At 42.5% G+C, this 14,875-nt stretch overlaps 1 protein-coding gene across 6 annotated transcripts; it reads left to right on the top strand.

Moving 5' to 3' along the window:
- The first annotated feature begins 6,125 nt into the window (after positions 1–6,125).
- Positions 6,126–14,838, top strand: LOC311100203 (transmembrane protein 45B-like). 6 transcript variants are annotated; one of them, XM_084141012.1, is made up of 7 exons: positions 6,126–6,235; positions 7,896–8,098; positions 8,226–8,369; positions 8,635–8,819; positions 8,932–9,074; positions 9,376–9,508; positions 9,835–14,838. In XM_084141012.1, the coding sequence occupies exons 2-6, from the start codon at positions 7,909–7,911 to the stop codon at positions 9,476–9,478; spliced, it is 765 nt and encodes a 254-aa protein (XP_083997138.1). In that variant the 5' UTR covers positions 6,126–6,235; positions 7,896–7,908; the 3' UTR covers positions 9,479–9,508; positions 9,835–14,838. The 6 variants fall into 6 exon arrangements, with proteins under 6 accessions (XP_083997138.1, XP_083997136.1, XP_083997140.1 ...); XM_084141010.1 differs by having other exon boundaries at positions 8,226–8,438; XM_084141014.1 differs by having other exon boundaries at positions 9,396–14,838.
- The last annotated feature ends 37 nt before the right edge of the window (positions 14,839–14,875 follow it).

The following is a 14,875-nucleotide window of genomic DNA, read 5'->3' as shown; positions in this document are numbered from 1 at the left end:
ATCAAAAAAAAATCTTGGCCATCTACACACAATACTCCATAATGACAAAGTTTAAACATGTTTTTAGAAATGTTTGCACATTTACTGAAAATGAAATACAGAAATATCTAATTTACATACGTATTCACACCCCTGAGTCAATACTTTGTAAAAGCATCTTTGGCAGCGATTACAGCTGTGAGTCTTTCTGGGTGTCTATTTTTAATTTTTTTGGTTCACCTTTATTTAACCAGGTAAGCCAGTTGAGAACAAGTTCTCATTTACAACTGCGACCTGGCCAAGATAAAGCAAAGCAGTGCGATAAAAAACAACAACACAGAGTTACATATGGGGTAAACAAAACATAAAGTCAAAAATACAACAGAAAATATATATACAGTGTGTGCAAATGTAGCAAGTTATGGAGGTAAGGCAATAAATAGGCCATAGTGCAAAATAATTAGAATGTATTATTAACACTGGAATGATAGATGTGCAAGAGATGATGTGCAAATAGAGATACTGGGGTGCAAATGAGCAAAATAAATAATATGGGGATGATGTAGTTGGGTGGGCTAATTTCAGGTGGGCTGTGTACAGGTGCAGTGATCGGTAAGGTGCTCTGACAACTGATGCTTAAAGTTAGTGATGGAGATAAGAGTCTCCAGCTTCAGAGATTTTTGCAGTTCGTTCCAGTCATTGGCAGCAGAGAACTGGAAGGAATGGCGGCCAAAGGAGGTGTTGGCTTTGGGGATGACCAGTGAGATATACCTGCTGGAGCTCATACTACAGGTGGGTGTTGCTATGGTGACCAATGAGCTAAGATAAGGCAGGGATTTGCCTAGCAGTGATTTATAGATGACCTGGAGCCAGTGGGTTTGGCGACGAGTATGTAGTGAGGACCAGCCAACAAGAGCGTACAGGTCACAGTGGTGGGTAGTATATGGGCCTTTGGTGACAATACGGATGGCACTGTGATAGACTACATCCAATTTGCTGAGTAGAGTGTTGGAGGCTATTTTGTAAATGACATCGCCGAAGTCAAGGATCGGTAGGATAATCAGTTTAACGAGGGCATGTTTGGCAGCATGAGTGAATGAGGCAAATAGGAAATAGGAAATAGGAAGTCGATTCTAGATTTAACTTTGGAAAGGAGATGCTTAATGTGAGTCTGGAAGGAGAGTTTACAGTCTAACCAGACACCTAGGTATTTGTAGTTGTCCACATACTCTAGGTCAGACCCGCCGAGAGTAGTGATTCTAGTCGGGTGGGCGGGTGCCAGCAGCGTTTGATTGAAGAGCATGCATTTAGTTTTACTAGTGTTTAAGAGCAGTTGGAGGCTACGGAAGGAGTGTTGTATGGCATTGAAGCTCGTTTGGAGGTTTGTTAACACAGTGTCCAATGAAGGGCCAGATGTATACAAAATGGTGTCGTCTGCGTAGAGGTGGATCTGAGAGTCACCAGCAGCAAGAGCGACATCATTGATATACACAGAGAAAAGAGTCGGCCCGAGAATTTAACCCTGTGGCACCCCCATAGAGACTGCCATAGGACAGACAACAGGCCCTCCGATTTGACACATTGAACTCTATCTGAGAAGTAGTTGGTGAACCAGGCGAGGCAGTCATTTGAGAAACCAAGGCTATTTAGTCTGCCAATAAGAATGCAGTGGTTGACAGAGTCGAAAGCCTTGGCCAGGTCGATGAAGACGGCTGCAAAGTACTGTCTATTATCGATCGCGGTTATAATATCGTTTAGGACCTTGAGCGTGGCTGAGGTGCACCCATGACCAGCTCGGAAACCGGATTGCATAGCGGAGAAGGTACAGTGGGTGATCTGTTTGTTAACTTGGCTTTCAAAAACTTTCGAAAGGCAGGGCAGGATGGATATAGGTCTATAACAGTTTGGATCTAGAGTGTCACACCCTTTGAAGAGGGAGATGACCGCGGCAGCTTTCCAATCTCTGGGGATCTCAGACGTTACGAAAGAGAGGTTGAACAGGCTAGTAATATTCTCCATGGACTTTACAGTGTCCCAAAACTTTTTGGAGTTAGTGCTACAGGATGCACATTTCTGTTTGAAAAAGCTAGCCTTTGCTTTCCTAACTGCTTGTGTATATTGGTTCCTAACTTCCCTGAAAAGTTGCATATCGCGGGGGCTATTCGATGCTAATACAGTACGTCACAGGATGTTTTTGTGCTGGTCAAGGGCAGTCAAGTCTGAGGAGAACCAGGGGCTATATCTGTTCTTAGTTCTGCATTTTTTGAATGGGGCATGCTTATTTAAGATTGAGAGGAAAGCACTTTTAAAGAACAACCAGGCATCCTGTACTGACGGAATGAGATCGATATCCATCCAGGATACCTGGGCCATGTCAATTAGGAAGGCCTGCTCGCTAAAGTGTTTTAGGGAGCGTTTGACATTGATGAGGGGTGGTTGTTTGACCGCGGACCCGTTACGGACGCAGGCAATAAGGCAGTGATCGCTGACATCCTGGTTGAAAACAGCGGAGCTGTATTTAGAGGGTAAGTTAGTCAGGATGATATCTATGAGGGTGCCCATGTTTACGGATTTAGGGTTGTACCTGGTAGGCTCCTTGATGAGATTGAGGGCATCTAGTTTGGATTGTAGGATGGTCAGGGTGTTAAGCATATCCCAGTTTAGGTCACCAAGCAGTACGAACTCTGAGGATAGATGGGGGGCAATCAATTCACATATGGTGTCCAGGGCACAGCTGGGGGCTGAGGGGGATCTGTAGCAAGCGGCAACAGTGAGAGACTTATTTCTGGAAAGGTGGATTTTTAGAAGTAGGAGCTCAAACTGTTTGGGCACAGACCTGGATTGTATGATAGAGCTCTGCAGGCTCTCTCTACAGTAGATTACAACTCCACCCCCTTTGGCAGTTCTATCTAGACGGAAAATGTTGTAGTTGGGGATGGACATTTCTGAATTTTTGGTGGCCTTCCTAAGCCAGGATTCAGACACTGCTAGAACATCAGGGTTGGCGGAGTGTGCTAATGCAGTGAATAACTCAAACTTAGGAAGGAGGCTTCTGATGTTAACATGCAAAAAGCCAAGGCTTTTACGGTTACAGAAGTCAACAAATGATAGCGCCTGGGGAGTAGGTGTGATACTGGGGGCTACAGGGCCTTGGTTAACCTCTACATCACCAGAGGAACAGAGTAGGAATAGAATAAGTATACGGCTAATGACTTTAAGAACTGGTCTTCTAGTGCGTTGGGTACAGAGAATAAAGGGGGCAGATTTCCGGGTGTTGTAGAAAAGATTCAGGGCATTATGTACAGACAAGGATATGGAAGGATATGAGTACAGTGGAGGTAAACCTAAGCGTTGGGTAACAATGAAAGAGATAGCATCACTGGAGGCACCGATTGAGCCGGTCTCCGCGTGTATGGGGGGTGGAACAAAGGAGCTATTTGAGGCAGTTTGAGAGGGACTTGGGGTTCTACAGTGAAATTGTATAATAAGAACTAACTGGAACAGCAATAGGCAAGGCATATTGACATGGGAGAGAGGCATAAAGCAATCACAGGTGTTATTCGAGAGAGCTAAGACGACAACTGGTAATGGCGATGAAAGTTTGGGCTGAGGCTAAACAGATAAAACAGGACAGGGTACCATGTAAAGGAACAGTCCAGCAGGCATCAGCTGTGCAGCTGAGTGATCATAAGGTCCAGTGAACAGCAATGTGAGTCCGAGAGCAGTTCAGGCGATCAGGAAGCACGGCTGTTGAATTGCGTATGCTAGCGGGCCGGGGCTAGCAGATGGATCTTCGTGGTCGTTGCAACGGGAAGCCTGTTGAAACCACAGACGATTACGTCGGCAGACCAGTCGTGATGGATCGGCGGGGCTCCGTGTCGACACTAGGAGATCCCGTCCGGTTGACAGAGAGATAGATAGCCGGGAGATGGGCCTGACTCGAGGCTAGCTCAAGGCTGATTAGCCAACCACAACATCCATTCGGTTGCAGCTAGCTAGTTGATCAGTGAGATATACCTGCTGGAGCGCATACTACGGGTGGGTGTCTATAAGAGCTTTGCACCTGGATTGTGCAACATTTGCCCATTTATTATTTTCTAAATTCTTCAAGCTCTGTCAAATTGGTTGTTGATCATTGCTAGAAAACGATTTTCAGGTCTTGTCATAGATTTTCAAGTAGATTTAAGTCAAAACTGTAACTCGGCAACTCAGGAACATTCACTGCCTTCTTGGTAAGCAACTCCAGTGTAGATTTGGCCTTGTGTTTTAGGTTATTGTCCTGCTGAAAGGTGAATCTATCTCCCAGTGTCTGGTGGAAAGAAGACTGAACCAGGATTTCCTCTAGGATTTTGCCTGTGCTTATCTCCATTCCGTTTATTTTTTATCCTGAAAAACGATTACAAGCATACCCATAACATGATGCAGCCACCACTATGCACCACTCCGTCAATTAGGTTAGTATTGTGGAGTAACTTCAATGTTGTTGATCCATCCTCAGTTCTCTCTTATCAGAGCCATTAATCTCTGTAACGGTTTTAAAGTCACCATTGGGGACATCCTTGAGCAGTTTCCTTCCTCTCCGGCAACTGAGTTAGGAAGGACACCTGTATCTTGTAGTCCCGTGTAGCTCAGTTGGTAGAGCATGGCGCTTGCAATGCCAGGGTTGTGGGTTCGATTCCCACGGGGGACCAGTACAAAAAAAATGTATGCACTCACTAACTGTAAGTCGCTCTGGATAAGAGCGTCTGCTAAATGACTAAAATGTAAATGTATCTTTGTGGTGACTGGGTGTATTGATACACCATCCAAAGTGTATTTAATAACTTCACCATGCTCAAAGGGATATTCAATGTCTGCTTTATACCAATAGGTGCCATTCTTTAGGAGGCACTGGAAAACCTCCCTGGTCTTTGTGGTTGAATCTGTGTTTGAAATTCACTGCTCGACTGAGGGACCTTACAGATAATTCTGGGGAACAAAGATTAGGTAGTCAATCAAAGATTTTACATTTAAGTCATTTAGCAGACGCTCTTATCCAGAGCGACTTACAAATCGGTGCATAATTAAAGATCATGTTAAACACCATTATCACAGACAGAAGGGGTAACCCAGACATGTCACAGGGGCTGTAAAGCTGAAGCATCCATTTAGAAAATGTTCTCACCACCAAATATGGTAGTAAGAGGAAGTCCAGTCGCGGGTAGTGGGAGAGGATGGAACTAGGTGAAACTGGGCCTACATTCTGCTCATTTTCTCATCGATGAAACATCTGATCTCAATAAATTTTTCTGTTCCCAAAACTAGAATATGTTACACACACAGTGGACTAAGTTTTATAGACTTGATACTTTGGCAAAGTTTATTTTAAATGCGTTGTTTAGAAGGAGTGCAAGGTCGAATTGAATTTGTGCACACCCGCACTTCACAGAGGAGGCGTTCTCTAACAGAAATATGCAAATACATGTTACAACGTGCCAATAGGATCTGACTACCTCGTGCTTGGCTTAGCCCACCTCCTTGCTTGTTCTGCCCACTATGCTTCATTTGCTCCCACTGTAAACGACACAGATGAACTATCTTGGGTTAGTTATAAATATATTTGCTATTATTGCACACAGAGCGAGTCCATGCTACTTATTTTGTGACTTGTTAAGCAAATGTTTACTCCTTAATTTATTTAGGCTTGCCATAACAAAGGGGTTGAATACTTGACTTAAGACATTTAAACTTTTCATAATTCATTGGTACAATTTTTGAAAATGGGGTAGGGGGTATGATGTGTAGGCCAGTGACCAAAAAAATCTCAATTGAATCCATTTAAAAATCAGGCTGTAACACAACAAAATGTGGAAAAAAATCTAGGGGTGTGACTACTTTCTGAAGGCACTGTATATTACTAGATCAAACTGTTCGCATTTGAAACCGGTATTTTATTAGCCTATTGAAGTAGGCATACACACTGCAGGTGAAGCACTACAATGATCAACAAAAAATAAATTCATTAAATAAATAGATAATTACATTTAGCATACCATGTGTTATCCATTTGTAATTAGCACCCTGGGGCGTGTGCTCCTTGGTCGCAGTCAAGTCGCAGTCAAAGCAAGCAAGGGCGGTGTCACATGATGCTTTCAATACAGGTAGACGAGCAGGTGTCCACAGTGTGTGGACAGGTAGGTTACTGTTCATCTCAGCTAACAGGATTAACTGATTTGAGAAGGAGCGGTCATCCAACTGCTCTGTAACAACGAACAAGGTATGCACATTTAAAACTTTCTTTGGATTTTTGTGGTTGTTTTGTATACTGTTTACAAATAGTGGAGAAAAAAAACACTGTTATTTCATGATTGATGAGTAAGGGTACAAAGTCTATGGTGTTAATCCGGTAATAAATGTATAGGACCAGACAAAAGAGAAATACTCAAATTAAACTCAAAATCAACAATTCTTAGTTTTTAATTGTGGTGAGAACAGAAAAATTAACAGAAAATAAGGCAATATTTTATACAATGTTGAAAGTGAATGCTAGGCGACCAGTCAAGAAAAACTTGTCTGACAAATCACTTACAACTCCTCTTTTATGTAAAGTCAACACACACACACACACACACACACACACACACACACACACACACACACACACACACACACACACACACACACACACACACACACACACACACACACACACACACACACACACACACACACACACACACACACACACACACACACACACACACACACACACACACACACACACACACACACACACACACACACACACCCTCTGTCGAAACGACAATAAGCAGTAACCAACCAGAGATACACAATACAATACATTACAATGACAGTAACAACCAACACATAAAAAGGATGGAACTTCAGCCAGCTGTGATGCCTAATAAACTAATAAAAAGGATGGAACTTCAGCCAGCTGTGATGCCTAATAAACTAATAAAAAGGATGGAACTTCAGCCTGCTGTGATGCCTAATAAACTAATAAAAAGGATGGAACTTCAGCCTGCTGTGATGCCTAATAAACTAATAAAAAGGATGGAACTTCAGCCAGCTGTGATGCCTAATAAACTAATAAAAAGGATGGAACTTCAGCCTGCTGTGATGCCTAATAAACTAATAAAAAGGATGGAACTTCAGCCAGCTATGATGCCTAATAAACTAATAAAAACACGGACTTCACTGTAAGTGACCTCCCACCAGCATGACTTAAAGGACATCACCCGCACAACCAACTCGTTTTTCCCAGTACAGACAACATAGCAACATTGACCTATTATACACAGCACATGCATAGTCAACTCAGTACACCATTTTTAATAAAGGTTAAATTCACTATGATCACACAAGTGCCTTTTTATATAAATTATCTGACATGACTGGAAACTACAAACCGGTGTGCAGACTACAGAATTTTCTTGCCTTGGTCTCTCTCTCTCTTCATTGTCCACCTTTAGGTTCTTTCTAACCATCTCTCTCTCTTTTGGGAATGCACAAATGGATTTGCAAGACAAAGGGCTTTAGGATTGGTATCTATCTCCTGGATACATGGGAGTCATTGCCAGGACACAATACGTGTTCTAAATTGACCTCAAGTTAAAATATATATATATATATATATATATATATATATATATATATATATATATATATATATATATATATATATATATACACTTTCATTCTGGATTACTAATGACTGAATAGGCCTAGTTCAAAATAATTTCCATCTGCATTGTTTAGTTCATACACACCTTTTTGCACATTTTATTAAAGTTTTGTGAAAATTGTAAAGTTGCTCAAACAATTATTCTCCATAGTATTTTCTATTATCACAAAACAACTTGCTTATGATTTATTTCTCATTTAATGTATCATTCATATTTCTCATTTTTCAGGGTTGACAGGAGGATGGCCAACTTCAAGGGACATGCTCTACCTGGCAGCTGCTTTCTGCTGTTAGGCCTGTGTTGGTCAGTGAAGTACCCTCTCCGACACTGCTGGAGAAGGCATCAGCCTAAAGGAAGACAAAAACTGCCTCTGTTCTTCAACAGAATCGACTTAATTGAGGGGGCACTCATCATTTTCTTAGCCTTTGTGGGTGAGTGTCTTCCTTGGTGCACTTATTTGGACCGCTCTCTTTCAGGATTTTACACTATGGAATCTCTCAACCACTGAATGATCTGCTAGAGACTGTTTGACCCGGATGTTGTTCTGTCATTCTGTAGGCATCATGGCAGAGCAGTTTGTGCCCGATGGGCCCCATGCCCACCTGTACCTCAGAGAGACTCAGTCCTGGGTGAAGCTGATGAACTGGCAGCACAGCACAATGTATCTCTTCTTCGGCATCTGGGGAATTGTTAAAGTCCTCAGTATGTCATCGCTTCCAGTCCCACTTGGTTTTGACCGACTTGCTCTCTCCCTGGCTTTTTTTATTGAAGGTAGTGTCAAAGGTTGATTGTACGCCTCTAGTCATTAGCAGACTAGAGGCTTATTTTAATTTGCAGGTATTCTTACCATCAGGGTAATTGTTATAGTTATTACAAATAGTATTTCCTTGCTCTTTGAACTGTAGACACCGATTAGATGTTATCTGCATATTGTGTTAATATTCCAGGATGTTCCATTTCCCTCCAGGGTTTCTGTTTTACTTCCATGTACACATGCGCCCTCCTCTGGATACCCACATCCACTCCCTGCTGTTTGTGGCGATGTTTGGTGTGGCGGCCAGCACGCTGTTAGAGGTGTTCATGCGAGGTAACATCATACTGGAGCTGCTCAGGACCAGCCAGACCATCCTGCAAGGCTCCTGGTTCTTTCAGGTAATACAGTAGCCTAACACCACCAAAATAACCGTTTTCATTTTCAAATGAGTCGATCTCATTAATCGCACACGCAGAGAACAACTGAGCAAATATGCGTTTGTTGTTTCAGATTGGATTCGTGCTGTACCCATTAAACGGAGTACAGTGGGATCTGAAGGAACACGATAACATAATGTTCGTCACCATGTGCTTCTGCTGGCATCTAGCTGTGGCCCTGCTGATCGTTGGCATCAACTACTGCATAGGCTGGTGGTGAGCATCTTCCTTTATCGATACGCTTTTATATCGCCTTCAAATAGGTCAGTTAACACTCGCACTTTACTTTATCCCTACTAGCACTGACTTTGCTGATAGCTACTTTGAGGAAAGATGTGCTTACTATGACTGAGATATGTGGTTATCCCACCTAGCTATCTTAAGATGAATGCTAAATGACTAAAATGTAAACGTCGAATGAAATAAACTAACTCATTACATTAATATAGCTTGGGTAAATTCACTGCCAGTATGGGATAGCTTTCATCCATGGCTTCTTCTTATCTGGTCCTAACAGCTGTGTACAACGATGTGCAGGAAGAGGAGGTGACATAGAGATCGGGATGAGAAACACATCCAGCTCCCAGAAGGCTCTGCTACAGGATTCCGATGAAGAGTAAGCAGATGGATCATGAAGTGTACCACAGGAGGTTGGTGGCACCTTAATTGGGGAGGACGGGCTCGTGGCACTGTTATTGTATTCTCTCCAATTGTTTTTTTTGTCTTTAGTTTAACAGTTTTTTCCTGTTTGTATCCATGCTAGCGTGTATATTTTTATTTTGAGTGATATTTTATCAATGAAATAATGAGATGCCTTGTTGAGTTCAGATTAAGGCCAAATTCATTGTAAATAAAATGATTTACAAATGCATGTAATTGAAAGTATAAAAGCTCATTTCTGATTGTCAAGATAAGTGAAATGTACTAGCATTCCTTTGAGGTTTCTTCCCTGAAGTGAAACATTAACACCTGACAGGGTTTCCTCATCCCGCCTGTGGCTATAGAGCAACGTGCTTCTTTCCCTCCGGAAAACAGAATGTCTAATGGATTACACAGAACAAAAATATAAACGCAACATGTAAAGTGTTGGTCCCATGTTTCATGAGCTGAAATAAAAGATCCCAGAAATTGTTCATACGCACAAAAAGCTTATTTCTCAAATTTTTTGCACACATTTGTTTACATCCCTGTTCGTGAGCATTTCTCCTTTTCCAAGATAATCATCCACCTGACAGGTGTGGCATATCAAGAAACTGATTAAACAGCATGATCATTATACAGGTGCACCTTGTGCTGGGGACAATAAAAGTCCACTCTAAAATGTGCAGTTTTGTCACACAACACAATGCCACAGATGTCTCAAGTTTTGAGGCAGCGTGCAATTGGCATGCTAACTGCAGGAATGTCCACCTTTCCATATAATTGAATTTTAATTTCTCTACCATAAGCCGCCTCCAAAGTCGTTTTAGAGAATTTGTCAGTACGTCCAACCGGCCTCACACAGATCACCTGTATGGCAACGTTGTGAACAGAGTGCCCCATGGTGGTGGTGGGGTTATGGTATGGGCAGGCATAAGCTATGGACAATGAACACAATTGCATTTTATTGATGGCAATCTGAATGCACAGAGATACCGTGATGAGATCCTGAGGCCCATTGTCGTGCCATTCATCCACCGGCATCACCTCATGTTTCAGCATGACAATGCTGAACATGAGGTGAAATGTCGCAAGGATCTGTACACAATTCCTGGAAGCTGAAAATGTCCCAGTTCTTCCATGGCCTGCATACTCACCAGACATGTCACCCATTGAGCATGTTTGGGATGCTCTGGGTTGACGTGTACGACAGCGTGTTCCAGTTGCCACCAATATCCAGCAACTTCACACAGCCATTGAGGAGGAGTGGGACAACATTCCACAGGCCACAATCAACAGCCTGATCAACTCTAAGGTGAACGTTACCTGCCCCAATGCATAGTGCCAACTGTCAAGTTTGGTGGAGGAGGAATAATGGTCTGGGGCTGTTTTTCATGGTTCGGGCTAGGCCCCTTAGTTCCAGTGAAGGAAAATCTTAGCGCTACAGCATACAATGACATTCTAGACGATTCTGTGCTTCCAACTTTGTGGCAACAGTTTGGGGAATGCTCTTTCCTGTTTCAGCATGACAATGCCCCCGTGCACAAAGCGAGGTCCATACAGAAATGGTTTGTCAAGGTCAGTGTGGAAGAACCTGACTGGCCTGCACAGAGCCCTGACCTCAACCCCATCGAACACCTTTGGGATGAATTGGAACGGTGACTGCGAGCCAGGCCTAATCACCCAACATCAGTGCCCGACCTCACTAATGCTCTTGTGGCTGAATGGAAGCAAGTGTTCGCAGCAATGTTCCAACATCTAGTAGAAAGCCTTCCCAGAAGAGTAGAGGCTGTTATAGCAGCAAAGGGGGGACCAACTACATATTAATGCCCATGAACTTGGAACGAAGCAGGTGTCCACATACTTTTGGTCATGGCGGCAGGTAGCTTAGTGGTTAAGAGCGTTGTGCCAGTAACCGAAAGGTTGCTGGATGATAATCCCCGAGCAGACTAGGTAAAAAAATCTGTCGGTGCCCTTGAGCAAGGCACTTAACCCTAATTACTCATGTAGGTCGCTCTGGATAAGAGCGTCTGCTAAATGACTAAAATGTAAATGTAATGTAGTGTATCTGTGACCAACAGATGCATATCTGTATTCCCAGTCATGTGAAATCCATAGATTAGGGCCTAATGAATTTATTTCAATTTACTGATTTCGTTATATGAACTGTAACTCTGTAAAATCTTTGAAATGTTTGCATGTTGCATTTATATTTTTGTTCAGTATATATTTCCAATAAATCTTTAAAATATTTTTTTCATTCATTGTACTGTAGTTCTTAATTTTTTTGGTATGAAATACTCCTACTTTCATACACATAGAAAAAATTGACTGTATTACAACCAGAATCATCAAGAAATGAACATTGACAAATCACTGACAAGGATGTCAAGCAAGGTTACACTGCGATCATTTTTTAATGTCCAAAAGATGGAACCATAAACTTTGCATTTGAATCGTCACTAATCGCAATGATAAGGCCCTCCATAGACTTATCACTGCATCCATGAGATGAAGGATACCTAGAACAATGTATCTGCTTACTGGATAAGACATCATATCAGTCAGGCTTTAAATTGGATAGAAATAAATAGCAATCAACTTGAATTTGTTTATAGAGATCAACGAGTGGCGTGAAAATACACTTCCAGTCTGTTTACCATTAGTAGAAACTAGGGTAGTTTCAGTCTAGTTTGCATAGTGACATATGCAAGCTGTTGACCAAGCATTGCCTGACACCTACTGTAAGAAAGCTTACAATAAGGATGGATTGAAATTTACATAATGGGTACGTGGAGGGAAATGGGGGAGGGTCATGCTTAGTCAATTTCAGTCAAGAGGAAGGTTTAGTATCTATTTTTAATCTAGTCCAGGGGAGGGTCATAATTTGTATTGGATGAAATGTCTATATTTTTCAGTGTTTTAGAATTAGTTGCTTATTAGGCTGTATATATATTGATGTGTGCCGATGCCACCCCTCATCTCTGATTCTCAGCTGGGCGTGCTATTTAAGTGCACCTATAGGCTATTTAGTGTGGTCTCAATCAAAAGACCCATAGCCTATAGGCCAGGGTTCCCCAACTGGCGGCCGGTGATTTTATTTGGCCCTCCAAGTTTTTTTGTGTGTGGAATTTTAATTGTTGGACATAAAATACTGTAAAAACACCAGGAAATCAGCTCCAAGTGGTTTTAATTGAGGGAATCTGTTCCAAAGCATTTCCAAGCATAATAGAGAGACACATGATCATATACAAATGTAAGCAAGGTTTGAAATGATTCTGTTTTAGTCAAACATTATATCCGTTTGGGCTTCTTGTGGTCAATTTGCAGTCTACAAATTATTTGTTATTATGTTCCGGCCACCCGACCATCCGCTCCAGAAAAAAATAGTCCTGCGGCTGAATCTAGTTGATGATCCCTGCTATAGGCTACGAAGTGCATGCTCAGAGAAGCACGGAGCAAAGTTATATTTCTAAGATAGCTGCTGGGATGGTGTAAATCAAACTAGGCTGCATTACACAATGCAATGGATATTCCAACCCTGAGACCCGGCCTGCTCTGCTCTTGCTGATCAAAAACGTTTTTGTGTGCTGCCAAACCAATGCTGTGCAGGCCTATGGTGGCAGTTCAGCAGGAGAGTCAAAGGCTTCTTCCTAATGTTTTTATCTATTAGGCCTAGTCCAAAACATGCACTATCTTGCATGCGGACTAGCCTATAGCCTATGTTCTGTTCAGTTTGAGAAGGAGAGCGGGAAGAGGAGGACCGGAGGTCAACTTTGATAGCATGCTACTACTATAATTGATTTGATTAAAAACAATATGGGAAAAACAATGTTTCTTGCCCATGATGTACAGTGAGGGGAAAATGTATTTGATCCCCTGCTGATTTTGTACGTTTGCCCACTGACGAAGAAATTATCAGTCTATAATTTTAATGGTAGGTTTATTTGAACAGTGAGAGACAGAATAACAACAAAAAAATCCAGAAAAACGCATGTCAAAAATGTTATAAATTGATTTGCATGTTAATGAAGGAAATAAGTATTTGACCCCCTCTCAATCAGAAAGATTTCTGGCTCCCAGGTGTCTTTTATACAGGTAACGAGCTGAGATTAGGAGCACACTCTTAAAAGGGAGTGCTCCTAATCTCAGCTTGTTACCTGTATAAAAGACACCTGTCCACAGAAGCAATCAATCAATCAGATTCCAAACTGTCCACCATGGCCAAGACCAAAGAGCTCTCCAAGGATGTCAGGGACAAGATTGTAGACCTACACAAGGCTGGAATGGGCTACAAGACCATCGCCAAGCAGCTTACCATCGCCAAGCAGCTTGGTGAGAAGGTGAAAACAGTTGGTGCGATTATTCGCAAATGGAAGAAACACAAAATAACTGTCAATCTCCCTCGGCCTGGGGCTCCATGCAAGATCTCACCTCGTGGAGTTGCAATGATCATGAGAACGGTGAGGAATCAGCCCAGAACTACACGGGAGGATCTTGTCAATTATCTCAAGGCAGCTGGGACCATAGTCACCAAGAAACAATTGGTAACACACTACGCCGTGAAGGACTGAAATCCTGCAGCGCCCGCAAGGCCCCCCTGCTCAAGATAGCACATATACAGGGCCGTCTGAAGTTTGCCAATGAACATCTGAATGATTCAGAGGAGAACTGGGTGAAAGTGTTGTGGTCAGATGAGAACAAAATCGAGCTCTTTGGCATCAACTCAACTCGCCGTGTTTGGAGGAGGACCCCAAGAATGACCCCAAGAACACCATCCCCACCGTCAAACATGGAGGTGGAAATATTATGCTTTGGGGGTGTTTTTCTGCTAAGGGGACAGGACAACTTCACCGCATCAAAGGGACGAGGCCATGTACCGTCAAATCTTGGGTGAGAACCTCCTTCCCTCATCCAGGGCATTGAAAATGGGTCGTGGATGGGTATTCCAGCATGACAATGACCCAAAACACACGGCCAAGGCAACAAAGGAGTGGCTCAAGAAGAAGCACATTAAGGTCCTGGAGTGGCCTAGCCTGTCTCCAGACCTTAATCCCTTAGAAAATCTGTGGAGGGAGCTGAAGGTTCGAGTTGCCAAACGTCATCCTCGAAACCTTAATGACTAGGAGAAGATCTGCAAAGAGGAGTGGGACAAAATCCTTCCTGAGATGTGTGCAAACCTGGTGGCCAACTACAAGAAACGTCTGACCTCTGTGATTGCCAACAAGGGTTTTGCCACCAAGTACAAAGTCATGTTTTGCAGAGGGGTCAAATACTTATTTCCCTCATTAAAATGCAAATCAATTTATAACATTTTTGACATGCGTTTTTCTGGATATTTTTGTTGTTATTCTGTCTCTCACTGTTCAAATAAACCT

This window comes from Coregonus lavaretus (assembly GCF_964263955.1).
Source record: "Coregonus lavaretus genome assembly, chromosome: 24".
Lineage (NCBI taxonomy): Eukaryota > Metazoa > Chordata > Actinopteri > Salmoniformes > Salmonidae > Coregonus > Coregonus lavaretus.
Note: the sequence above shows the minus strand (reverse complement) of the source record. Positions and strands in the feature narration are given on the sequence as shown.